This window comes from Neolamprologus brichardi, chromosome 18 (genome assembly GCF_056152115.1).
Source record: "Neolamprologus brichardi isolate AB-2024 chromosome 18, ASM5615211v1, whole genome shotgun sequence".
Classification (NCBI taxonomy): Eukaryota; Metazoa; Chordata; class Actinopteri; order Cichliformes; family Cichlidae; genus Neolamprologus; species Neolamprologus brichardi.
In genome coordinates, this window is record NC_142121.1 from 7,680,400 (window position 1) to 7,706,897 (window position 26,498).

Genomic DNA, 26,498 nt, shown 5'->3' on the forward strand with positions numbered 1-26,498 from the left:
CGTTTCACCGTCTCTCAGTGACTGTCAGACAGTTTCACTTCCTTTGAACAGAAACAACCTCTGTGCTCTGAAGGGAAACAGATCTCTGCTCTTGTTCACCTCCTACAGGAAATGAGGCTCACCAGCAACTGCATTTACACCATGTTGTTTAGACCCATCCTGATACAGACACATCTGTGAAGGGAGGCACTAAAGAAATATCCTGGCAGTGACAAGAGCCAGGGTGTGGTCTGTTTATTACAAAGTATTAGAAGTGAGGCAGTAACGAGTCATAAAATGCTTATTGCCAGGGTGTGTTGTGCTTGATTTACTGCTTCCAGTAAAAACTGCAACCTAGTTAAAGTTTGATAGCTGCACTTGGTATTTAGTCATTCCCAGGAAGTTCATTTATAGTCTTTTTTTTAATTTTGAGTTATTCAAAAGTTCATTGTAAATATTGTAAATTTAGTTTATTTAACATGAAACAAATCCATCTCTACTGGCGCTGTTGGTGTTTCATCAACAACCATAGATTTTTTGGTCTGTTTATTGTTTACCTTCTTATCATGTTGTCACAGCTGGGGCAGCAGTCGTGTGGAGATGAGAAGGAGGATCCAAGTAGCAGACAGCGGCGGTGATGAGAGTGGAACAGAGCAAAGCAAGACCCCCCAGGAGTCCAAAACATAGTTCAGGGGCCCAGCCCGGAGGTTGCCAGTTCAGTAGTTTGTCGCCAAGCCCTCTCCGAGGCCGGCTGCGTGAAAGATGGCGGTGACATGGCCAGAGCAAATCCGGAGACCGACCGCCCGGAAGGCAGCAGTGGCGACACTTTTCCGGAGGACGTCTATGATGGTGATGATGCCCCACAAGTGGCCTGGAAGATGGCCGATGATGTTAAGGCGGCAGACGTGGACCAGATGGTGGCGTGACACCCGCAGTACCAGGCGAGGCTGAAGCTGCAGGCGAGGCTGATGCTAAGGCTGGACCAGGCGAGGCTGATGCTGAGGCTGGACCAGGCGAGGCTGATGCTGAAGCTGGACCAGGCAAGGCTGATGCTGAGGCTGCACCAGGCGAGGCTGATGCTGAAGCTGGACCAGGCGAGGATGAGGCTGAAGCTGCAGATGAGGCTGATGCTGATGCTGGGGCTGGACCAGGCGAGGATGAGGCTGCAAGTGAGACTGATGCTGAAGCTGGACCAGGCGAGGCTGATGCTGAAGCTGGACCAGGCGAGGCTGATGCTGAAGCTGGACCAGGCGAGGCTGATGCTGAGGCTGGACCAGGCGAAGCTGATGCTGAGGCTGCACCAGGTGAGGCTGATGCTGAAGCTTGACCAGACGAGGATGAGGCTGAAGCTGCAGGTGAGGCTGATGCTGAGGCTGGACCAGGCGAGGCTGATGCTGAGGCTGCACCAGGCGAGGCTGATGCTGAGGCTGCACAAGGCGAGGCTGATGCTGAAGCTGGACCAGACGAGGATGAGGCTGAAGCTGCAGGTGAGGCTGATGCTGATGCTGGGGCTGGACCAGGCGAGGATAAGGCTACAGGTGAGGCTGATGCTGAGGCTGGACCAGGCGAGGATGAGGCTGAAGCTGCAGATGAGGCTGATGCTGAGGCTGGACCAGGCGAGGCTGATGCTGGATCAGGCGAGGCTGATGCTGATGCTGGACCAGGCGAGGCTGATACTGAGGATGGACCAGACGAGGATGAGGCTGAAGCTGCAGGTGAGGATGATGCTGATGCTGGGGCTGGACCAGGCGATGATGAGGCTGCAGGTGAGGCTGATGCTGAGGCTGGACCAGGCGAGGCTGATGCTGAGGCTGGACCAGGCGAGGCTGATGCTGAAGCTGGACCAGGCGAGGCTGATGCTGATGCTGGACCAGGCGAGGCTGATGCTGAAGCTGGACCAGGCGAGGCTGATGCTGAGGCTGGACCAGGCGAGGCTGATGCTGAAGCTGGACCAGGCGAGGCTGATGCTGAAGCTGGACCAGGCGAGGCTGATGCTGAGGCTGGACCAGGCGAGGCTGATGCTGAAGCTGGACCAGGCGAGGCTGATGCTGAAGCTGGACCAGGCGAGGCTGATGCTGAGGCTGGACCAGGCGAGGCTGATGCTGAAGCTGGACCAGGCGAGGCTGATGCTGAGGCTGCACCAGGCGAGGCTGATGCTGAGGCTGGACAAGGCGAGGCTGATCCTGAGACTGCACCAGACGAGGCTGATGCTGAGGCTGCACCAAGCGAGGCTGATGCTGAGGCTGCACCAGGCGAGGCTGATGCTGAGGCTGCACCAGGCGAGGCTGATGCTAAGGGTGGACCAGACGAGGATGTGGCTGAAGCTGCAGGCGAGGCTGATGCTGAGGCTGGACCAGGCGAAGCTGATGCTGAGGCTGGACCAGGTGAGGCTGATGCTGAGGCTGGACCAGACGAGGATGTGGCTGAAGCTGGACCAGGCGAGGCTGATGCTGAGGCTGCACCAGGCGAGGCTGATGCTGAGGCTGGACCAGGCGAGGCTGATGCTGAGGCTGGATCAGACGAGGATGAGGCTGAAGCTGCAGATGAGGCTGATGCTGAGGCTGGACCAGGCGAGGCTGATGCTGAGGCTGGACCAGGCGAGGATGAGGCTGAAGCTGCAGGTGAGGCTGATGCTGAGGCTGCACCAGGCGAGGTTGATGCTGGACCAGGCGAGGCTGATGCTGAGGCTGGACCAGGCGAGGCTGATGCTGGACCAGGTGAGGCTGATGCTGAGGCTGGACCAGGCGAGGCTGATGCTGAGGCTAGACCAGGCGAGGCTGATCCTGAGGCTGCACCAGACGAGGATGAGACTGAAGGTGGACCAGGCGAGGCTGAGGCTGAGGCTGCACCAGGCGAGGCTGATGCTGAGGCTGCACCAGGCGAGGCTGATGCTGCACCAGGCGAGGCTGATGCTGAGGCTGGACCAGGCGAGGCTGATGCTGGACCAGGTGAGGCTGATGCTGAGGCTGGACCAGGCGAGGCTGATGCTGAGGCTAGACCAGGCGAGGCTGATCCTGAGGCTGCACCAGACGAGGATGAGACTGAAGGTGGACCAGGCGAGGCTGAGGCTGAGGCTGCACCAGGCGAGGCTGATGCTGAGGCTGCACCAGGCGAGGCTGATGCTGCACCAGGCGAGGCTGATGCTGAGGCTGGACCAGGCGAGGCTGATGCTGAAGCTGGACCAGGCGAGGCTGATGCTGAGGCTGGACCAGGCGAGGCTGATGCTGAAGCTGGACCAGGCGAGGCTGATGCTGAAGCTGGACCAGGCGAGGCTGATGCTGAGGCTGCACCAGGCGAGGCTGATGCTGAGGCTGCACCAGGCGAGGCTGATGCTAAGGCTGGACTAGACGAGGATGAGGCTGAAGCTTCAGGCGAGGCTGATGCTGAGGCTGGACCAGGTGAGGCTGATGCTGAGGCTGGACCAGACGAGGATGTGGCTGAAGCTGGACCAGGCGAGGCTGATGCTGAGGCTGGACCAGGCGAGGCTGATGCTGAGGCTGGATCAGACGAGGATGAGGCTGGACCAGGCAAAGCTGATGCTGAGGCTGGACCAGGTGAGGCTGATGCTGAGGCTGGACCAGACGAGGATGTGGCTGAAGCTGGACCAGGCGAGGCTGATGCTGAGGCTGTACCAGGCGAGGCTGATGCTGAGGCTGGATCAGACGAGGATGAGGCTGGACCAGGCAAAGCTGATGCTGAGGCTGGACCAGGTGAGGCTGATGCTGAGGCTGGACCAGACGAGGATGTGGCTGAAGCTGGACCAGGCGAGGCTGATGCTGAGGCTTCACCAGGCGAGGCTGATGCTGAGGCTGGATCAGACGAGGATGAGGCTGAAGCTGCAGATGAGGCTGATGCTGAGGCTGGACCAGGCGAGGCTGATGCTGAAGCTGGACCAGGCGAGGCTGATGCTGAGGCTGGACCAGGCGAGGATGAGGCTGAAGCTGCAGGTGAGGCTGATGCTGAGGCTGCACCAGGCGAGGCTGATGCTGGACCAGGCGAGGCTGATGCTGGACAAGGTGAGGCTGATGCTGAGGCTGGACCAGGCGAGGCTGATGCTGAGGCTGGACCAGGCGAGGCTGATCCTGAGGCTGCACCAGACGAGGATGAGGCTGAAGGTGGACCAGGCGAGGCTGAGGCTGAGGCTGCACCAGGCGAGGCTGATGCTGAGGCTGCACCAGGCGAGGCTGATGCTGCACCAGGCGAGGCTGATGCGTAGGCTAGACCAGGCGAGGCTGATGCTGAGGCTGGACCAGGCGAGGCTGAAGCTGAGGCTGGACCAGGCGAGGCTGATCCTGAGGCTGCACCAGACGAGGATGAGGCTGAAGTTGGACCAGGCGAGGCTGAGGCTGAGGCTGGACCAGGCGAGGCTGATGCTGAAGGTGGACCAGGCGAGGCTGATGCTGAGGCTGGACCAGGCGAGGCTGATGCTGAAGCTGGACCAGGCGAGGCTGATGCTGAGGCTGGACCAGGCGAGGCTGATGCTGAAGCTGGACCAGGCGAGGCTGATGCCGAGGCTGCACCAGGCGAGGCTGATGCTGAGGCTGCACCAGGCGAGGCTGATGCTGAGGCTGGACCAGGCGAGGCTGATGCTGAGGCTGCACCAGGCGAGGCTGATGCTGAGGCTGCACCAGGCGAGGCTGATCCTGAGGCTGCACCAGACGAGGATGAGGCTGAAGTTGGACCAGGTGAGGCTGATGCTGAGGCTGGACCAGGCGAGGCTGATGCTGAGGCTAGACCAGGCGAGGCTGATCCTGAGGCTGCACCAGACGAGGATGAGACTGAAGGTGGACCAGGCGAGGCTGAGGCTGAGGCTGCACCAGGCGAGGCTGATGCTGAGGCTGCACCAGGCGAGGCTGATGCTGCACCAGGCGAGGCTGATGCTGAGGCTGGACCAGGCGAGGCTGATGCTGAAGCTGGACCAGGCGAGGCTGATGCTGAGGCTGGACCAGGCGAGGCTGATGCTGAAGCTGGACCAGGCGAGGCTGATGCTGAAGCTGGACCAGGCGAGGCTGATGCTGAGGCTGCACCAGGCGAGGCTGATGCTGAGGCTGCACCAGGCGAGGCTGATGCTGAGGCTGCACCAGGCGAGGCTGATGCTAAGGCTGGACTAGACGAGGATGAGGCTGAAGCTTCAGGCGAGGCTGATGCTGAGGCTGGACCAGGTGAGGCTGATGCTGAGGCTGGACCAGACGAGGATGTGGCTGAAGCTGGACCAGGCGAGGCTGATGCTGAGGCTGGATCAGACGAGGATGATGCTGGACCAGGCAAAGCTGATGCTGAGGCTGGACCAGGTGAGGCTGATGCTGAGGCTGGACCAGACGAGGATGTGGCTGAAGCTGGACCAGGCGAGGCTGATGCTGAGGCTGCACCAGCCGAGGCTGATGCTGAGGCTGGATCAGACGAGGATGAGGCTGAAGCTGCAGATGAGGCTGATGTTGAGGCTGGACCAGGCGAGGCTGATGCTGAAGCTGGACCAGGGGAGGCTGATGCTGAGGCTGGACCAGGCGAGGATGAGGCTGAAGCTGCAGGTGAGGCTGATGCTGAGGCTGCACCAGGCGAGGCTGATGCTGGACCAGGCGAGGCTGATGCTGGACCAGGTGAGGCTGATGCTGAGGCTGGACCAGGCGAGGCTGATGCTGAGGCTGGACCAGGCGAGGCTGATCCTGAGGCTGCACCAGACGAGGATGAGGCTGAAGGTGGACCAGGCGAGGCTGAGGCTGAGGCTGCACCAGGCGAGGCTGATGCTGAGGCTGCACCAGGCGAGGCTGATGCTGCACCAGGCGAGGCTGATGCTGCACCAGGCGAGGCTGATGCTGAGGCTGTACCAGGCGAGGCTGATGCTGAGGCTGGATCAGACGAGGATGAGGCTGGACCAGGCAAAGCTGATGCTGAGGCTGGACCAGGTGAGGCTGATGCTGAGGCTGGACCAGACGAGGATGTGGCTGAAGCTGGACCAGGCGAGGCTGATGCTGAGGCTTCACCAGGCGAGGCTGATGCTGAGGCTGGATCAGACGAGGATGAGGCTGAAGCTGCAGATGAGGCTGATGCTGAGGCTGGACCAGGCGAGGCTGATGCTGAAGCTGGACCAGGCGAGGCTGATGCTGAGGCTGGACCAGGCGAGGATGAGGCTGAAGCTGCAGGTGAGGCTGATGCTGAGGCTGCACCAGGCGAGGCTGATGCTGGACCAGGCGAGGCTGATGCTGGACAAGGTGAGGCTGATGCTGAGGCTGGACCAGGCGAGGCTGATGCTGAGGCTGGACCAGGCGAGGCTGATCCTGAGGCTGCACCAGACGAGGATGAGGCTGAAGGTGGACCAGGCGAGGCTGAGGCTGAGGCTGCACCAGGCGAGGCTGATGCTGAGGCTGCACCAGGCGAGGCTGATGCTGCACCAGGCGAGGCTGATGCGTAGGCTAGACCAGGCGAGGCTGATGCTGAGGCTGGACCAGGCGAGGCTGAAGCTGAGGCTGGACCAGGCGAGGCTGATCCTGAGGCTGCACCAGACGAGGATGAGGCTGAAGTTGGACCAGGCGAGGCTGAGGCTGAGGCTGGACCAGGCGAGGCTGATGCTGAAGGTGGACCAGGCGAGGCTGATGCTGAGGCTGGACCAGGCGAGGCTGATGCTGAAGCTGGACCAGGCGAGGCTGATGCTGAGGCTGGACCAGGCGAGGCTGATGCTGAAGCTGGACCAGGCGAGGCTGATGCCGAGGCTGCACCAGGCGAGGCTGATGCTGAGGCTGCACCAGGCGAGGCTGATGCTGAGGCTGGACCAGGCGAGGCTGATGCTGAGGCTGCACCAGGCGAGGCTGATGCTGAGGCTGCACCAGGCGAGGCTGATCCTGAGGCTGCACCAGACGAGGATGAGGCTGAAGTTGGACCAGGTGAGGCTGATGCTGAGGCTGGACCAGGCGAGGCTGATGCTGAGGCTAGACCAGGCGAGGCTGATCCTGAGGCTGCACCAGACGAGGATGAGACTGAAGGTGGACCAGGCGAGGCTGAGGCTGAGGCTGCACCAGGCGAGGCTGATGCTGAGGCTGCACCAGGCGAGGCTGATGCTGCACCAGGCGAGGCTGATGCTGAGGCTGGACCAGGCGAGGCTGATGCTGAAGCTGGACCAGGCGAGGCTGATGCTGAGGCTGGACCAGGCGAGGCTGATGCTGAAGCTGGACCAGGCGAGGCTGATGCTGAAGCTGGACCAGGCGAGGCTGATGCTGAGGCTGCACCAGGCGAGGCTGATGCTGAGGCTGCACCAGGCGAGGCTGATGCTGAGGCTGCACCAGGCGAGGCTGATGCTAAGGCTGGACTAGACGAGGATGAGGCTGAAGCTTCAGGCGAGGCTGATGCTGAGGCTGGACCAGGTGAGGCTGATGCTGAGGCTGGACCAGACGAGGATGTGGCTGAAGCTGGACCAGGCGAGGCTGATGCTGAGGCTGGATCAGACGAGGATGATGCTGGACCAGGCAAAGCTGATGCTGAGGCTGGACCAGGTGAGGCTGATGCTGAGGCTGGACCAGACGAGGATGTGGCTGAAGCTGGACCAGGCGAGGCTGATGCTGAGGCTGCACCAGCCGAGGCTGATGCTGAGGCTGGATCAGACGAGGATGAGGCTGAAGCTGCAGATGAGGCTGATGTTGAGGCTGGACCAGGCGAGGCTGATGCTGAAGCTGGACCAGGGGAGGCTGATGCTGAGGCTGGACCAGGCGAGGATGAGGCTGAAGCTGCAGGTGAGGCTGATGCTGAGGCTGCACCAGGCGAGGCTGATGCTGGACCAGGCGAGGCTGATGCTGGACCAGGTGAGGCTGATGCTGAGGCTGGACCAGGCGAGGCTGATGCTGAGGCTGGACCAGGCGAGGCTGATCCTGAGGCTGCACCAGACGAGGATGAGGCTGAAGGTGGACCAGGCGAGGCTGAGGCTGAGGCTGCACCAGGCGAGGCTGATGCTGAGGCTGCACCAGGCGAGGCTGATGCTGCACCAGGCGAGGCTGATGCTGAGGCTGTACCAGGCGAGGCTGATGCTGAGGCTGGATCAGACGAGGATGAGGCTGGACCAGGCAAAGCTGATGCTGAGGCTGGACCAGGTGAGGCTGATGCTGAGGCTGGACCAGACGAGGATGTGGCTGAAGCTGGACCAGGCGAGGCTGATGCTGAGGCTTCACCAGGCGAGGCTGATGCTGAGGCTGGATCAGACGAGGATGAGGCTGAAGCTGCAGATGAGGCTGATGCTGAGGCTGGACCAGGCGAGGCTGATGCTGAAGCTGGACCAGGCGAGGCTGATGCTGAGGCTGGACCAGGCGAGGATGAGGCTGAAGCTGCAGGTGAGGCTGATGCTGAGGCTGCACCAGGCGAGGCTGATGCTGGACCAGGCGAGGCTGATGCTGGACAAGGTGAGGCTGATGCTGAGGCTGGACCAGGCGAGGCTGATGCTGAGGCTGGACCAGGCGAGGCTGATCCTGAGGCTGCACCAGACGAGGATGAGGCTGAAGGTGGACCAGGCGAGGCTGAGGCTGAGGCTGCACCAGGCGAGGCTGATGCTGAGGCTGCACCAGGCGAGGCTGATGCTGCACCAGGCGAGGCTGATGCGTAGGCTGGACCAGGCGAGGCTGATGCTGAGGCTGGACCAGGCGAGGCTGAAGCTGAGGCTGGACCAGGCGAGGCTGATCCTGAGGCTGCACCAGACGAGGATGAGGCTGAAGTTGGACCAGGCGAGGCTGAGGCTGAGGCTGGACCAGGCGAGGCTGATGCTGAAGGTGGACCAGGCGAGGCTGATGCTGAGGCTGGACCAGGCGAGGCTGATGCTGAAGCTGGACCAGGCAAGGCTGATGCTGAGGCTGGACCAGGCGAGGCTGATGCTGAAGCTGGACCAGGCGAGGCTGATGCTGAGGCTGCACCAGGCGAGGCTGATGCTGAGGCTGCACCAGGCGAGGCTGATGCTGAGGCTGGACCAGGCGAGGCTGATGCTGAGGCTGCACCAGGCGAGGCTGATGCTGAGGCTGCACCAGGCGAGGCTGATCCTGAGGCTGCACCAGACGAGGATGAGGCTGAAGTTGGACCAGGTGAGGCTGATGCTGAGGCTGGACCAGGCGAGGCTGATGCTGAGGCTAGACCAGGCGAGGCTGATCCTGAGGCTGCACCAGACGAGGATGAGACTGAAGGTGGACCAGGCGAGGCTGAGGCTGAGGCTGCACCAGGCGAGGCTGATGCTGAGGCTGCACCAGGCGAGGCTGATGCTGCACCAGGCGAGGCTGATGCTGAGGCTGGACCAGGCGAGGCTGATGCTGAAGCTGGACCAGGCGAGGCTGATGCTGAGGCTGGACCAGGCGAGGCTGATGCTGAAGCTGGACCAGGCGAGGCTGATGCTGAAGCTGGACCAGGCGAGGCTGATGCTGAGGCTGCACCAGGCGAGGCTGATGCTGAGGCTGCACCAGGCGAGGCTGATGCTGAGGCTGCACCAGGCGAGGCTGATGCTAAGGCTGGACTAGACGAGGATGAGGCTGAAGCTTCAGGCGAGGCTGATGCTGAGGCTGGACCAGGTGAGGCTGATGCTGAGGCTGGACCAGACGAGGATGTGGCTGAAGCTGGACCAGGCGAGGCTGATGCTGAGGCTGGACCAGGCGAGGCTGATGCTGAGGCTGGATCAGACGAGGATGATGCTGGACCAGGCAAAGCTGATGCTGAGGCTGGACCAGGTGAGGCTGATGCTGAGGCTGGACCAGACGAGGATGTGGCTGAAGCTGGACCAGGCGAGGCTGATGCTGAGGCTGCACCAGCCGAGGCTGATGCTGAGGCTGGATCAGACGAGGATGAGGCTGAAGCTGCAGATGAGGCTGATGTTGAGGCTGGACCAGGCGAGGCTGATGCTGAAGCTGGACCAGGGGAGGCTGATGCTGAGGCTGGACCAGGCGAGGATGAGGCTGAAGCTGCAGGTGAGGCTGATGCTGAGGCTGCACCAGGCGAGGCTGATGCTGGACCAGGCGAGGCTGATGCTGGACCAGGTGAGGCTGATGCTGAGGCTGGACCAGGCGAGGCTGATGCTGAGGCTGGACCAGGCGAGGCTGATCCTGAGGCTGCACCAGACGAGGATGAGGCTGAAGGTGGACCAGGCGAGGCTGAGGCTGAGGCTGCACCAGGCGAGGCTGATGCTGAGGCTGCACCAGGCGAGGCTGATGCTGCACCAGGCGAGGCTGATGCTGAGGCTGGACCAGGTGAGGCTGATGCTGAGGCTGCACCAGGCGAGGCTGATGCTGAGGCTGGACCAGACGAGGATGAGGCTGAAGCTGCAGGCGAGGCTGATGCTGAGGCTGGACCAGGCGAAGCTGATGCTGAGGCTGGACCAGGTGAGGCTGATGCTGAGGCTGGACCAGACGAGGATGTGGCTGAAGCTGGACCAGGCGAGGCTGATGCTGAAGCTGCAGATGAGGCTGATGCTGAGGCTGGACCAGGCGAGGCTGATGCTGAGGCTGGACCAGGTGAGGCTGATGCTGAGGCTGGACCAGACGAGGATGTGGCTGAAGCTGGACCAGGCGAGGCTGATGCTGAGGCTGCACCAGCCGAGGCTGATGCTGAGGCTGGATCAGACGAGGATGAGGCTGAAGCTGCAGATGAGGCTGATGTTGAGGCTGGACCAGGCGAGGCTGATGCTGAAGCTGGACCAGGCGAGGCTGATGCTGAGGCTGGACCAGGCGAGGATGAGGCTGAAGCTGCAGGCGAGGCTGATGCTGAGGCTGGACCAGGCGAAGCTGATGCTGAGGCTGGACCAGGTGAGGCTGATGCTGAGGCTGGACCAGACGAGGATGTGGCTGAAGCTGGACCAGGCGAGGCTGATGCTGAGGCTGCACCAGGCGAGGCTGATGCTGAGGCTGGACCAGGCGAGGCTGATGCTGAGGCTGGATCAGACGAGGATGAGGCTGAAGCTGCAGATGAGGCTGATGCTGAGGCTGGACCAGGCGAGGCTGATGCTGAGGCTGGACCAGGCGAGGATGAGGCTGAAGCTGCAGGTGAGGCTGATGCTGAGGCTGCACCAGGCGAGGTTGATGCTGGACCAGGCGAGGCTGATGCTGAGGCTGGACCAGGCGAGGCTGATGCTGGACCAGGTGAGGCTGATGCTGAGGCTGGACCAGGCGAGGCTGATGCTGAGGCTAGACCAGGCGAGGCTGATCCTGAGGCTGCACCAGACGAGGATGAGACTGAAGGTGGACCAGGCGAGGCTGAGGCTGAGGCTGCACCAGGCGAGGCTGATGCTGAGGCTGCACCAGGCGAGGCTGATGCTGCACCAGGCGAGGCTGATGCTGAGGCTGGACCAGGCGAGGCTGATGCTGGACCAGGTGAGGCTGATGCTGAGGCTGGACCAGGCGAGGCTGATGCTGAGGCTAGACCAGGCGAGGCTGATCCTGAGGCTGCACCAGACGAGGATGAGACTGAAGGTGGACCAGGCGAGGCTGAGGCTGAGGCTGCACCAGGCGAGGCTGATGCTGAGGCTGCACCAGGCGAGGCTGATGCTGCACCAGGCGAGGCTGATGCTGAGGCTGGACCAGGCGAGGCTGATGCTGAAGCTGGACCAGGCGAGGCTGATGCTGAGGCTGGACCAGGCGAGGCTGATGCTGAAGCTGGACCAGGCGAGGCTGATGCTGAAGCTGGACCAGGCGAGGCTGATGCTGAGGCTGCACCAGGCGAGGCTGATGCTGAGGCTGCACCAGGCGAGGCTGATGCTGAGGCTGCACCAGGCGAGGCTGATGCTAAGGCTGGACTAGACGAGGATGAGGCTGAAGCTTCAGGCGAGGCTGATGCTGAGGCTGGACCAGGTGAGGCTGATGCTGAGGCTGGACCAGACGAGGATGTGGCTGAAGCTGGACCAGGCGAGGCTGATGCTGAGGCTGGACCAGGCGAGGCTGATGCTGAGGCTGGATCAGACGAGGATGAGGCTGGACCAGGCAAAGCTGATGCTGAGGCTGGACCAGGTGAGGCTGATGCTGAGGCTGGACCAGACGAGGATGTGGCTGAAGCTGGACCAGGCGAGGCTGATGCTGAGGCTGTACCAGGCGAGGCTGATGCTGAGGCTGGATCAGACGAGGATGAGGCTGGACCAGGCAAAGCTGATGCTGAGGCTGGACCAGGTGAGGCTGATGCTGAGGCTGGACCAGACGAGGATGTGGCTGAAGCTGGACCAGGCGAGGCTGATGCTGAGGCTTCACCAGGCGAGGCTGATGCTGAGGCTGGATCAGACGAGGATGAGGCTGAAGCTGCAGATGAGGCTGATGCTGAGGCTGGACCAGGCGAGGCTGATGCTGAAGCTGGACCAGGCGAGGCTGATGCTGAGGCTGGACCAGGCGAGGATGAGGCTGAAGCTGCAGGTGAGGCTGATGCTGAGGCTGCACCAGGCGAGGCTGATGCTGGACCAGGCGAGGCTGATGCTGGACAAGGTGAGGCTGATGCTGAGGCTGGACCAGGCGAGGCTGATGCTGAGGCTGGACCAGGCGAGGCTGATCCTGAGGCTGCACCAGACGAGGATGAGGCTGAAGGTGGACCAGGCGAGGCTGAGGCTGAGGCTGCACCAGGCGAGGCTGATGCTGAGGCTGCACCAGGCGAGGCTGATGCTGCACCAGGCGAGGCTGATGCGTAGGCTAGACCAGGCGAGGCTGATGCTGAGGCTGGACCAGGCGAGGCTGAAGCTGAGGCTGGACCAGGCGAGGCTGATCCTGAGGCTGCACCAGACGAGGATGAGGCTGAAGTTGGACCAGGCGAGGCTGAGGCTGAGGCTGGACCAGGCGAGGCTGATGCTGAAGGTGGACCAGGCGAGGCTGATGCTGAGGCTGGACCAGGCGAGGCTGATGCTGAAGCTGGACCAGGCAAGGCTGATGCTGAGGCTGGACCAGGCGAGGCTGATGCTGAAGCTGGACCAGGCGAGGCTGATGCTGAGGCTGCACCAGGCGAGGCTGATGCTGAGGCTGCACCAGGCGAGGCTGATGCTGAGGCTGGACCAGGCGAGGCTGATGCTGAGGCTGCACCAGGCGAGGCTGATGCTGAGGCTGCACCAGGCGAGGCTGATCCTGAGGCTGCACCAGACGAGGATGAGGCTGAAGTTGGACCAGGTGAGGCTGATGCTGAGGCTGGACCAGGCGAGGCTGATGCTGAGGCTAGACCAGGCGAGGCTGATCCTGAGGCTGCACCAGACGAGGATGAGACTGAAGGTGGACCAGGCGAGGCTGAGGCTGAGGCTGCACCAGGCGAGGCTGATGCTGAGGCTGCACCAGGCGAGGCTGATGCTGCACCAGGCGAGGCTGATGCTGAGGCTGGACCAGGCGAGGCTGATGCTGAAGCTGGACCAGGCGAGGCTGATGCTGAGGCTGGACCAGGCGAGGCTGATGCTGAAGCTGGACCAGGCGAGGCTGATGCTGAAGCTGGACCAGGCGAGGCTGATGCTGAGGCTGCACCAGGCGAGGCTGATGCTGAGGCTGCACCAGGCGAGGCTGATGCTGAGGCTGCACCAGGCGAGGCTGATGCTAAGGCTGGACTAGACGAGGATGAGGCTGAAGCTTCAGGCGAGGCTGATGCTGAGGCTGGACCAGGTGAGGCTGATGCTGAGGCTGGACCAGACGAGGATGTGGCTGAAGCTTGACCAGGCGAGGCTGATGCTGAGGCTGGACCAGGCGAGGCTGATGCTGAGGCTGGATCAGACGAGGATGATGCTGGACCAGGCAAAGCTGATGCTGAGGCTGGACCAGGTGAGGCTGATGCTGAGGCTGGACCAGACGAGGATGTGGCTGAAGCTGGACCAGGCGAGGCTGATGCTGAGGCTGCACCAGCCGAGGCTGATGCTGAGGCTGGATCAGACGAGGATGAGGCTGAAGCTGCAGATGAGGCTGATGTTGAGGCTGGACCAGGCGAGGCTGATGCTGAAGCTGGACCAGGGGAGGCTGATGCTGAGGCTGGACCAGGCGAGGATGAGGCTGAAGCTGCAGGTGAGGCTGATGCTGAGGCTGCACCAGGCGAGGCTGATGCTGGACCAGGCGAGGCTGATGCTGGACCAGGTGAGGCTGATGCTGAGGCTGGACCAGGCGAGGCTGATGCTGAGGCTGGACCAGGCGAGGCTGATCCTGAGGCTGCACCAGACGAGGATGAGGGTGAAGGTGGACCAGGCGAGGCTGAGGCTGAGGCTGCACCAGGCGAGGCTGATGCTGAGGCTGCACCAGGCGAGGCTGATGCTGCACCAGGCGAGGCTGATGCTGAGGCTGTACCAGGCGAGGCTGATGCTGAGGCTGGATCAGACGAGGATGAGGCTGGACCAGGCAAAGCTGATGCTGAGGCTGGACCAGGTGAGGCTGATGCTGAGGCTGGACCAGACGAGGATGTGGCTGAAGCTGGACCAGGCGAGGCTGATGCTGAGGCTTCACCAGGCGAGGCTGATGCTGAGGCTGGATCAGACGAGGATGAGGCTGAAGCTGCAGATGAGGCTGATGCTGAGGCTGGACCAGGCGAGGCTGATGCTGAAGCTGGACCAGGCGAGGCTGATGCTGAGGCTGGACCAGGCGAGGATGAGGCTGAAGCTGCAGGTGAGGCTGATGCTGAGGCTGCACCAGGCGAGGCTGATGCTGGACCAGGCGAGGCTGATGCTGGACAAGGTGAGGCTGATGCTGAGGCTGGACCAGGCGAGGCTGATGCTGAGGCTGGACCAGGCGAGGCTGATCCTGAGGCTGCACCAGACGAGGATGAGGCTGAAGGTGGACCAGGCGAGGCTGAGGCTGAGGCTGCACCAGGCGAGGCTGATGCTGAGGCTGCACCAGGCGAGGCTGATGCTGCACCAGGCGAGGCTGATGCGTAGGCTGGACCAGGCGAGGCTGATGCTGAGGCTGGACCAGGCGAGGCTGAAGCTGAGGCTGGACCAGGCGAGGCTGATCCTGAGGCTGCACCAGACGAGGATGAGGCTGAAGTTGGACCAGGCGAGGCTGAGGCTGAGGCTGGACCAGGCGAGGCTGATGCTGAAGGTGGACCAGGCGAGGCTGATGCTGAGGCTGGACCAGGCGAGGCTGATGCTGAAGCTGGACCAGGCAAGGCTGATGCTGAGGCTGGACCAGGCGAGGCTGATGCTGAAGCTGGACCAGGCGAGGCTGATGCTGAGGCTGCACCAGGCGAGGCTGATGCTGAGGCTGCACCAGGCGAGGCTGATGCTGAGGCTGGACCAGGCGAGGCTGATGCTGAGGCTGCACCAGGCGAGGCTGATGCTGAGGCTGCACCAGGCGAGGCTGATCCTGAGGCTGCACCAGACGAGGATGAGGCTGAAGTTGGACCAGGTGAGGCTGATGCTGAGGCTGGACCAGGCGAGGCTGATGCTGAGGCTAGACCAGGCGAGGCTGATCCTGAGGCTGCACCAGACGAGGATGAGACTGAAGGTGGACCAGGCGAGGCTGAGGCTGAGGCTGCACCAGGCGAGGCTGATGCTGAGGCTGCACCAGGCGAGGCTGATGCTGCACCAGGCGAGGCTGATGCTGAGGCTGGACCAGGCGAGGCTGATGCTGAAGCTGGACCAGGCGAGGCTGATGCTGAGGCTGGACCAGGCGAGGCTGATGCTGAAGCTGGACCAGGCGAGGCTGATGCTGAAGCTGGACCAGGCGAGGCTGATGCTGAGGCTGCACCAGGCGAGGCTGATGCTGAGGCTGCACCAGGCGAGGCTGATGCTGAGGCTGCACCAGGCGAGGCTGATGCTAAGGCTGGACTAGACGAGGATGAGGCTGAAGCTTCAGGCGAGGCTGATGCTGAGGCTGGACCAGGTGAGGCTGATGCTGAGGCTGGACCAGACGAGGATGTGGCTGAAGCTGGACCAGGCGAGGCTGATGCTGAGGCTGGACCAGGCGAGGCTGATGCTGAGGCTGGATCAGACGAGGATGATGCTGGACCAGGCAAAGCTGATGCTGAGGCTGGACAAGGTGAGGCTGATGCTGAGGCTGGACCAGACGAGGATGTGGCTGAAGCTGGACCAGGCGAGGCTGATGCTGAGGCTGCACCAGCCGAGGCTGATGCTGAGGCTGGATCAGACGAGGATGAGGCTGAAGCTGCAGATGAGGCTGATGTTGAGGCTGGACCAGGCGAGGCTGATGCTGAAGCTGGACCAGGGGAGGCTGATGCTGAGGCTGGACCAGGCGAGGATGAGGCTGAAGCTGCAGGTGAGGCTGATGCTGAGGCTGCACCAGGCGAGGCTGATGCTGGACCAGGCGAGGCTGATGCTGGACCAGGTGAGGCTGATGCTGAGGCTGGACCAGGCGAGGCTGATGCTGAGGCTGGACCAGGCGAGGCTGATCCTGAGGCTGCCCCAGACGAGGATGAGGCTGAAGGTGGACCAGGCGAGGCTGAGGCTGAGGCTGCACCAGGCGAGGCTGATGCTGAGGCTGCACCAGGCGAGGCTGATGCTGCACCAGGCGAGGCTGATGCTGAGGCTGGACCAGGTGAGGCTGATGCTGAGGCTGCACCAGGCGAGGCTGATGCTGAGGCTGGACCAGACGAGGATGAGGCTGAAGCTGCAGGCGAGGCTGATGCTGAGGCTGGACCAGGCGAAGCTGATGCTGAGGCTGGACCAGGTGAGGCTGATGCTGAGGCTGGACCAGACGAGGATGTGGCTGAAGCTGGACCAGGCGAGGCTGATGCTGAAGCTGCAGATGAGGCTGATGCTGAGGCTGGACCAGGCGAGGCTGATGCTGAGGCTGGACCAGGTGAGGCTGATGCTGAGGCTGGACCAGACGAGGATGTGGCTGAAGCTGGACCAGGCGAGGCTGATGCTGAGGCTGCACCAGCCGAGGCTGATGCTGAGGCTGGATCAGACGAGGATGAGGCTGAAGCTGCAGATGAGGCTGATGTTGAGGCTGGACCAGGCGAGGCTGATGCTGAAGCTGGACCAGGCGAGGCTGATGCTGAGGCTGGACCAGGCGAGGATGAGGCTGAAGCTGCAGGTGAGGCTGATGCTGAGGCTGCACCAGGCGAGGCTGATGCTGGACCAGGCGAGGCTGATGCTGGACCAGGTGAGGCTGATGCTGAGGCTGGACCAGGCGAGGCTGATGCTGAGGCTGGACCAGGCGAGGCTGATCCTGAGGCTGCACCAGACGAGGATGAGGCTGAAGGTGGACCAGGCGAGGCTGAGGCTGAGGCTGCACCAGGCGAGGCTGATGCTGAGGCTGCACCAGGCGAGGCTGATGCTGCACCAGGCGAGGCTGATGCTGAGGCTGGACCAGGTGAGGCTGATGCTGAGGCTGCACCAGGCGAGGCTGATGCTGAGGCTGGACCAGACGAGGATGAGGCTGAAGCTGCAGGCGAGGCTGATGCTGAGGCTGGACCAGGCGAAGCTGATGCTGAGGCTGGACCAGGTGAGGCTGATGCTGAGGCTGGACCAGACGAGGATGTGGCTGAAGCTGGACCAGGCGAGGCTGATGCTGAAGCTGCAGATGAGGCTGATGCTGAGGCTGGACCAGGCGAGGCTGATGCTGAGGCTGGACCAGGCGAGGCTGATGCTGAGGCTGGACCAGGCGAGGATGAGGCTGAAGCTGCAGATGAGGCTGATGCTGAGGCTGGACCAGGCGAGGCTGATGCTGAGGCTGGACCAGGCGAGGCTGATGCTGAGGCTGGACCAGGCGAGGATGAGGCTGAAGCTGCAGGTGAGGCTGATGCTGAGGCTGCACCAGGCGAGGCTGATGCTGGACCAGGCGAGGCTGATGCTGAGGCTGGACCAGGCGAGGCTGATGCTGAGGCTGGACCAGGCGAGGCTGATGCTGAAGCTGGACCAGGCGAGGCTGATGCTGAAGCTGGACCAGGCGAGGCTGATGCTGAAGCTGGACCAGGCGAGGCTGATGCTGAGGCTGGACCAGGCGAGGCTGATGCTGAAGCTGGACCAGGCGAGGCTGATGCTGAAGCTGGACCAGACGAGGCTGATGCTGAGGCTGGACCAGGCGAGGCTGATGCTGAAGCTGGACCAGGCGAGGCTGATGCTGAGGCTGGACCAGGCGAGGCTGATGCTGAAGCTGGACCAGGCGAGGCTGATGCTGAGGCTGGACCAGGCGAGGCTGATGCTGAGGCTGCACCAGGCGAGGCTGATGCTGAGGCTGCACCAGGCGAGGCTGATGCTGAGGCTGCACCAGGCGAGGCTGATGCTAAGGCTGGACTAGACGAGGATGAGGCTGAAGCTGCAGGCGAGGCTGATGCTGAGGCTGGACCAGGTGAGGCTGATGCTGAGGCTGGACCAGACGAGGATGTGGCTGAAGCTGAACCAGGCGAGGCTGATGCTGAGGCTGCACCAGGCGAGGCTGATGCTGAGGCTGGATCAGACGAGGATGAGGCTGGACCAGGCAAAGCTGATGCTGAGGCTGGACCAGGTGAGGCTGATGCTGAGGCTGGACCAGACGAGGATGTGGCTGAAGCTGGACCAGGCGAGGCTGATGCTGAGGCTGCACCAGGCGAGGCTGATGCTGAGGCTGGATCAGACGAGGATGAGGCTGAAGCTGCAGATGAGGCTGATGCTGAGGCTGGACCAGGCGAGGCTGATGCTGAGGCTGGACCAGGCGAGGATGAGGCTGAAGCTGCAGGTGAGGCTGATGCTGAGGCTGCACCAGGCGAGGCTGATGCTTGACCAGGCGACGCTGATGCTGGACCAGGTGAGGCTGATGCTGAGGCTGGACCAGGCAAGCCTGATGCTGAGGCTGGACAAGGCGAGGCTGATCCTGAGGCTGCACCAGACGAGGATGAGGCTGAAGGTGGACCAGGCGAGGCTGAGGCTGAGGCTGCACCAGGCGAGGCTGATGCTGAGGCTGCACCAGGCGAGGCTGATGCTGCACCAGGCGAGGCTGATGCGTAGGCTGGACCAGGCGAGGCTGATGCTGAGGCTGGACCAGGCGAGGCTGATGCTGAGGCTGGACCAGACGAGGATGAGGCTGAAGCTGCAGGTGAGGCTGATGCTGAGGCTGGACCAGGCGAGGCTGATGCTGAGGCTGGGCCAGGCGAGGCTGAAGCTGAGACTGGACCAGGCGAGGCTGATGCTGAGGCTGGACCAGGCGAGGCTGATCCTGAGGCTGCACCAGACGAGGATGAGGCTGAAGTTGGACCAGGCGAGGCTGATGCTGAGGCTGATGCTGAGGCTGCACCAGGCGAGGCTGATGCTGAGGCTGGACCAGGCGAGGCTGATGCTGAGGCTGCACCAGGCGAGGCTGATGCTGAGGCTGGACCAGGCGAGGATGAGGCTGAAGCTGCAGATGAGGCTGATGCTGAGGCTCGACCAGGCGAGGCTGATGCTGAGGCTGGACCAGGTGAGGCTGATGCTGGATCAGGCGAGGCTGATGCTGATGCTGGACCAGGCGAGGCTGAAGCTGAGGCTGGACCAGACGAGGATGAGGCTGAAGCAGCAGGCGAGGATGAGGTAACCGTATGAGGCGATGGAGCTGCAGGCGATGGTGTGGGAGCCGCAGGTGGTGGCGATGCAGGCGACGCCTTGGAAGCTGCAGGTGGTGTTGATGGCCGGACAGGCTCTTCGGACCCCCCAGCAACGCTGCAGGCAACAGTGATGGCTTGACGGACTCTTCGGACCCCCCAGCGAAAACAGTCACAGAACCAGCAGGCACAGAGACCTCTGGTTCACACAAAACAAAACCAGCAGGCACGTGGGCCTCTGGCACACATGGATCAGACTGCAGCTGCGCAGAGCACTGACCCTGCTCAGGCAGCAACAGCCGGGTGCAGTCCTCAGCTGGCTTCTTAGCCTCCAGGGGTCCAGAGTCGGCTGAGGGCTGACTCAAGGTCAGCTCAAGGTCTTCACCATGAAGGACGCTTACAATGACTGTGTCATCTGCATATCTAATGAAATGCCTGTTGGCCTGTGTACTGCGACAGTCGTTAGAGTACAAAATATATAGTAGAGGAAAGAGACAACAACCCTGTGGTGAACCAGTAGAAGAATTAAGCTGTTTGGAAAAACAGCCATTTACTCTGAGATCTGTCAGTTAAAAAGTGTAAAATCCAACCAATCAGATAAAAAATCAAGTTTAAACTGGTTCAGAAGTTTATCAGCTAAAAGATGTGGCTGGATAGTATTAAAAGTTGAAGAAAAATCTATAAATAAGAGCCGAGCATGAGCTTTGGTGGCATCAAGATGGCAATATAGGAAATTTAACAGAGTGACCACTGCATCATCAACACATCTACAAAAGCCTGGATGCAAACTGTAGTGGAACGATAAGCTTTTCTATCTGCTGCAGGAAATCCTTCCTGATAAGTTTTTCAAAGGACTTCATTACTAAAGATGTTAAAGCGACAGGCCTAAAATCATTTAATGATGCAGGTTTCGTGGTCTTAGTGACTGGAGAAATAATTGATTTTTTTCATACCTCTGGAACCTTCTGTTGCTGAAGTGATAAAACAAAGATATAAAAAAATAATACTGCATAATTGCTCACCACATGTTTTAAGCACCTGGCCACATATATTATCAGGGTCTGGACTTTTATTAGTCTTAGTCGTTTTAAAAAGATTTTCCACCCTTCTTTCATCAAAGAACAAAGCTGGGGGAGCTCTGGTACACTCTTTTAACAAATCTAATGTGTTGCTAAAATTATAATTATCATTAAATCTCAAATAAAATCTGTTCAGCTCATTGGCAAACTGAGAGTCTGAACTAAAACCAGGGAGACTTATCTTATTACAGTCACTGTAACAGTGACCAGTCATGGGTTTCATACCTGTCCAGGCAACCCTTAAGTTATTGCTACCCACCTCAGCCTCTGCCTTATCCTTGTATTTTATTTTGGCTTTTTTTTTTAAATTTCAGATTTGATCTCCTTCCTAATTTCTCTTACCTTAGAGATATTCCCTTTTTAGCTTTTTTCCTTTCATGAATCAGGCTCATAAGAGCTTTTGAAGACCATGGTTTGTTGTTAGGGGAAAAAAAGCACAACTTTTGAAGGAATAATCATATCTCTGCAAAAGGAGATAAAGCTGCAGACAACATCAGTCAGTTCATTAATGTCTCTGGATGATTCTGTAAACACCAACCAGTCTGTACAGTCAAAGTAGCCCTGCAGGGCTAAAGAGGCGTCGTCACTCCAAACCTTTATGTGGTGTTTCCTCACCTTCTCTCTCCTCAGCACAGTCTTATAAACTGGCAGGAGATGCACCGTGTTGTGGTCCGAGGATCTGAGGGCGGGCCTGACACAGACGTATACGCAGCTTTTATGGAACCATAACATAGATTCAGAGTCTTATTGAAGCATGTGGGACAGTTCACATACTGATAAAAACTGCCCAATATTTTCTTCAAGTCACAGCGATTAACGTCCCCCAGAACAATATTCGGGGCCTCAGGAGAGAGAGATTGGAGTGAGTGGATAACGTTGGAGATGGTGTCAGTCGCATTCTTTGGATTCGCATTAGGATGGATGTAAATGACGGTGACGTTGATCTGCGGAAATTCCCTTGGCAGGTAAAACAGCCTCATAGACACAGAGAGGAGCTCAAGACACACCTGTTTTCGGACAGTAACGTTTTTACAGCATTTCTGATTAATATACAAACACACTTCTGCTCTGTGAGATTTCTGGGTAACTCTGGGGTCTCCATCCAAACGTATGGGGAACCCAAAGCCATTTAGTTCCAGAGAAGAATTAGGATCAGAATCCCTGAGCCAAGCCTCTGTGAATGCCATAAGACATGTATCTCTGTAGTCACGTAAATGTGCGACATTCAAATGCAGTTCATCCAATTTACTCCTCAGAGACTGCACATTAGCCGGAATTATTGATGGCAAAGGAATACGATTGTATCGTATTTGCTTCCTCAATCGCTGACGTAGACCTCCCTTCTTACCCCACTTCCTTGTTTTGACTCTATTAAAATCAAAAGTGTTCCTGTGATTAGAGGATAATCCAGGGCTGGAAAACACTGAAGGGTGAAAAGAATCCAGAGACGGGCAGTTCCACCGAAGATCCAAAAGAAACTCCCGTGAGTACGTAATTGTTTGTGATTGTCAATGACTCCAAACAACCGTCAGGATTGCCAATAAAACCATGCGAAATAAAAACCCCATCTTCGTTAAAAGAGAAAGTTCCACAAAGCACAAGCCAATGCTTTGGGATTTCCTCAGGCTCAAAATAAAATAAAAAACATAACTCAATAAAGAATAAAAGTAAGTTAAAACACTGACAGGCAGAAACAACCACAAGAGCAGCACCCTTCCAGTTGACAGTTTGATCCTCTTTGATGAGTCAAAGCATGCCAACACAGGTGCAATTGTCAGTGTTCTTTTGAGATGTTCCCACTCACTTTCATGCTTAGCTGTCCACTTGAACTCATGCTCTTTATGAAGGAGCTCATGAATACAGGATGTGTTTGCAGCCTGGTTGGGAATGAATTTACAGATGAAGTTCACCGCTCCCATTACGCGTAGCACTCCTGTCCTATCAGTGGGCCTTGGCATGTCCAGTATTGCCTTGACTTTATCTTGGTCCAGCTGAACACCTTCTGCTGAGAGCTTGTCTCCCAGAAACACAATTTCTTGCACTCCAAACTGGCATTTGGAGTGCACATCTCTGCACATGCGCTGCTCAAGTGTCACTATGGCTGATGACATAATCCATGTGTGGACGCAGCACCCAGTCCATAAGGCATTGGATAGTGGCTTAGGCTCCCAACAACCCAAATGAAAGTGTGATAAATTGGTACAAACCATTCAGAGTGGAGAAATATCTTTTTTCCTTAGACTCTGGAGACAAAGGCATCTGTCAGTAGCCCTCGGTTAAATCCAGTGTGTTGAGAAAGCGAGCAGTGCCTAACCGTTCCAGGAGTTTCTTGAGTCGGGGCATTGGGTAAGCATCAAACTGAGACACACTCATTCACCTTGTGGTAGTTGACAGAAACAAACAGACCCATCTGTCTTCACTTACAAGAACTATGGGGCTATACCACTCACTGTGTGGCTCTTTTATTACTCCCAGCATCAGTATTTCAGCCAATTCTCTCGAAATAATTTGTCTTTTAAGTTCAGGTAACCAGTAGGGCCGTGAACGCAGCGTCACACCAGGGCGGGTTATAAAACGGTGCTCTGTGAGAGCTGTACGGTCGGGCAGGGGGAGAACACATCTGCAAAAAGCTGCTGCAACGCAGCAACATCTGCTCTCTGGACCTGCGTGAGATGGTCATCACAATGGACAACGCAACTGAAAAATGACAACACATATTAAAAATGTATGTAGCAGTCTCATCTGCCATATGTTTGTTTATATACTGACCAAGAAACTCTCTCAGTGTTTCTGTTTATTTCCATCCTCACAGTCAGTCACAGCCATCACACAGCATCAGGAAACATCTCTATGATTTAGAAAAGAAAACAGTCGTTCTAAACACAGTGACAGAGGACTGATGACTTCACTAATTGTACACATATGTACATGCACTGTGTTGCATAGCACAAAAAAGACTCAACTTATAAAATGTATATTTCATTGGAATTAAACAATTTCTGACTTTGGGACTGAAATTGAAGGCTTTCACATCCACGGTTGATCACAGAGTCAAAGTCCTTTATACACAGTCCTTCAAGTACAGATAATACAGGAAGATAGAGATCCTAAAAACACAGTTAAAGTAGCCAATAATGTGTTACATATAATTCATTTTAAGTTTATGTTGAGTTTTAAAATGTTCTCTGCAATAAAAGTTGTTACTCTCTGAAAAACCATCAGAGCTTCAACACCTGGTATATTACTCAGTAAACAAAACCAAAAAGTTAAAGGCAGACATCTGATAACAAGACGTCACTGATCAACAACGTGACAGAACGAGAGTCAACAGTTTACTGTCAGTCAGAGTTTGATCATTAACAGGGAGCAGCAGGGTACAAAAGTCACGCAGAGTAGCTGAAAGTATCCAAGTACATGTAAAACTGTCCTTTATACTTTCAGAGACTTTAATCAATAATAATTTTTTCTACTTATGTGCTGTTTTGCACTTCTTGCAGCTGAAATTGTGGCACAACCTTCAGGTTAAGTTTTAAATAAAAAAAACAACAACAACTTGTTTTCCCCTCTCACAAAAAGCAGCTGTTGCTCAGCGCCACTTCAGATATAAATGAATTTTTAGAAACTCAAACAAAGTCAAGTTTCCAGAAACTGTAACATTTTTTTTACTCCCATTAAAAATCTCACAGCCGCTGATATTCATCTGTGAACATTTGCTAACCAGTAAAAATCTAACTATACATGCTGCTGGTCAGTTCAGCTCCAGCTTCACCAGTTGTGACAGTTAAAATGATGCTTAGAGGTCAGATATGACACAATTTATCACATTCATGATTTTTCCTGTGGTGAGCAAATCCACACTGTAATTGAATCTGTTCTTTTAGAGAAAAGGTATAAATGAGGGGTGTCAAACATAAGGCTCGTGGGTCAGATTCAGCATGAAAAATTCTCCATCTGACCCGCTGGATGGCTCTTTCAGTCAAGCATATTGCATTAACTGATTAAAGATACACAACTATCACCTTTCAAAAGACACGGACAAGTCAGCCAGTAATGGGAAACACATGATGCATTTAAAGTTTATGTTCAACTGTAAAATATTCTCTGTGTAAAATATATTTATACTGGAAGTGCTGGGCATACAAGTCTGGCCTAAGTCTTCGGTCAGAAAGACTGCAGCAGTCCAGGAGTTTAGTTCACCGTCTTTAATGAAGCTTCACAGAACAACTGGTTACAGCAGGGCTTGCCAGGATAAATCCAACTGTGATACAGCCAGATATGCACTTATAATTGTGGCAGATGCAGTATAGGTGACTATAAGCATGGTTGTCTGGAAACAGAAACAGGTAAAACTATAATTAGCAGGGTCAAATATAACTAAGCAACAATCAGAACACATCATCTACCCAAACACAGCAATATTTTACTATGACCACAAGGGGTCGCCGTAAGACCAGAAGTTGGCTAAATAGCACATATTTTCCCAGTTGCTAGTACTAAGGCAAGAATGTGGCAAGCTAACAACAGCTAAACTAAACAATAAACAACCGAAAAATCCTTTAACCGCGGGATATAGTCATTGGAGGAGATTCTGGCCACTGGTATTAACTTAGTGCTAATTAATTAAATAATTAAATAAACCTACTAACGTGATAGCAGTGTACTGAGGCATACCTTTATCTTGAACATACACAAACAACTATAACTATTATCATACCAGTTAACCTGTCAAAGGTAATAACACTTACAGTCTCATTAACGCACACGGAATCACACAAACTGCGATACAACTGCCATGCTCTGCTGCTGCTTCGTCTCTCACTCTCCCTCTGCCTGATGCGCGCATGATCACTGGTGCGCTTGATTCTTGCCTCTAGACATCCTGAGGCCGAGTCAGCAGGGAATTTGCACACTCTGTAATGTAAATTGTTCTGCTCTCTGACAAACCATCAGAGGTGCAGCACGTGTATCATTTGGTGTTTGAAGCAGAAACAAAAGCAAAGAGTTAAAGGAAGACACATTTGAAGAAGAAGGAAAATGAAAACAAGACGTCGCTGAGCAACAACCTGACAGAACGAGAGCCAACAGTTTACTATCAGAACTGAGGCTGATCATTAACAGGGAGCAGCAGGTAACAAGGTCATCAGCAGTGGAGGAAAGTATGGAAGTAATACTCAGCTTCATATTTGAAGATACTCGAGTATCTTAGCTGCAGGTCTGGAACAATGGTTTTATTTCCTTTCCCATTAAACATCTCACACAGCCCCTCATCTGTGACCCTTAGCAAACCCACTGGATATCTACCTGTACATAAAGGAGATCAGATCAGTTCCATCTAGACCAGCTGTAACAGGAAAATGCTGCTTACACTTTGATGCATCACTTTCAGTTTGTCATATAAGACAATATATCAGATTGAGGCATTATTTTCCTGCAGTGAGTAAATCTACTTTGTACTTTACTCTTTTCTTTTAGGTAAAGGGTCTAAACAGTACTTGTACACTGTGGAAATCCCATAAGAACGTCTCCTGAACTCTGAAAAATAACAAAACAAAGACTAAAAGGAGGTCATGGGTGCTGCTGCTGCTGCTGATGATGATGATGATGAGGAGGAGTAGCATGCATTTAAAAAGTGACTGATGTCCTAGAATACAACAGAACAGTGTCTCTACAAACTTATGAAAACATGACAGTCTTGCATTAGTTTGTATTCTTATGATTTCAAAAAACGAGGGAAAAATCTCCTTGAAATCCACAATTCCTTTTTGTTATTTCTTAGTGTGTGACGTATTTTATTGCCTTTATGATTGGTGCAAACAGTTTCCTGATTCATAATGGAAATAGATTTTAGACACAGGAGGAACACGCAGTGATCAGCAGGAGCAGCTTGGAGTCCAGTCTTCTTCACACTGAGGAGGGACATATATGCAGGAACAGTTGTCATAACTGTTACAACCACCAGATGGCGAAAGAGTCCCACTGCAACTTTAAGCCATGAAGGATGTGTCTTGATGTTTGCTTGTGATAAATCTGCTTTATGTGAGTCTTTTT

At 57.1% G+C, this 26,498-nt stretch overlaps 1 protein-coding gene across 1 annotated transcript; it reads right to left on the bottom strand.

Moving 5' to 3' along the window:
- Positions 1 to 695: 695 nt before the first annotated feature.
- LOC148097577 (uncharacterized) lies at positions 696 to 22,561 on the bottom strand. Its single transcript, XM_087832447.1, has 6 exons — positions 22,255 to 22,561; positions 13,269 to 13,424; positions 12,708 to 12,917; positions 11,478 to 11,621; positions 10,839 to 11,105; positions 696 to 850 (listed from the first exon to the last, which is right to left on the bottom strand). The coding sequence occupies exons 1-6, from the start codon at positions 22,559 to 22,561 to the stop codon at positions 696 to 698; spliced, it is 1,239 nt and encodes a 412-aa protein (XP_087688573.1).
- Between the last annotated feature and the right edge of the window lie 3,937 nt (positions 22,562 to 26,498).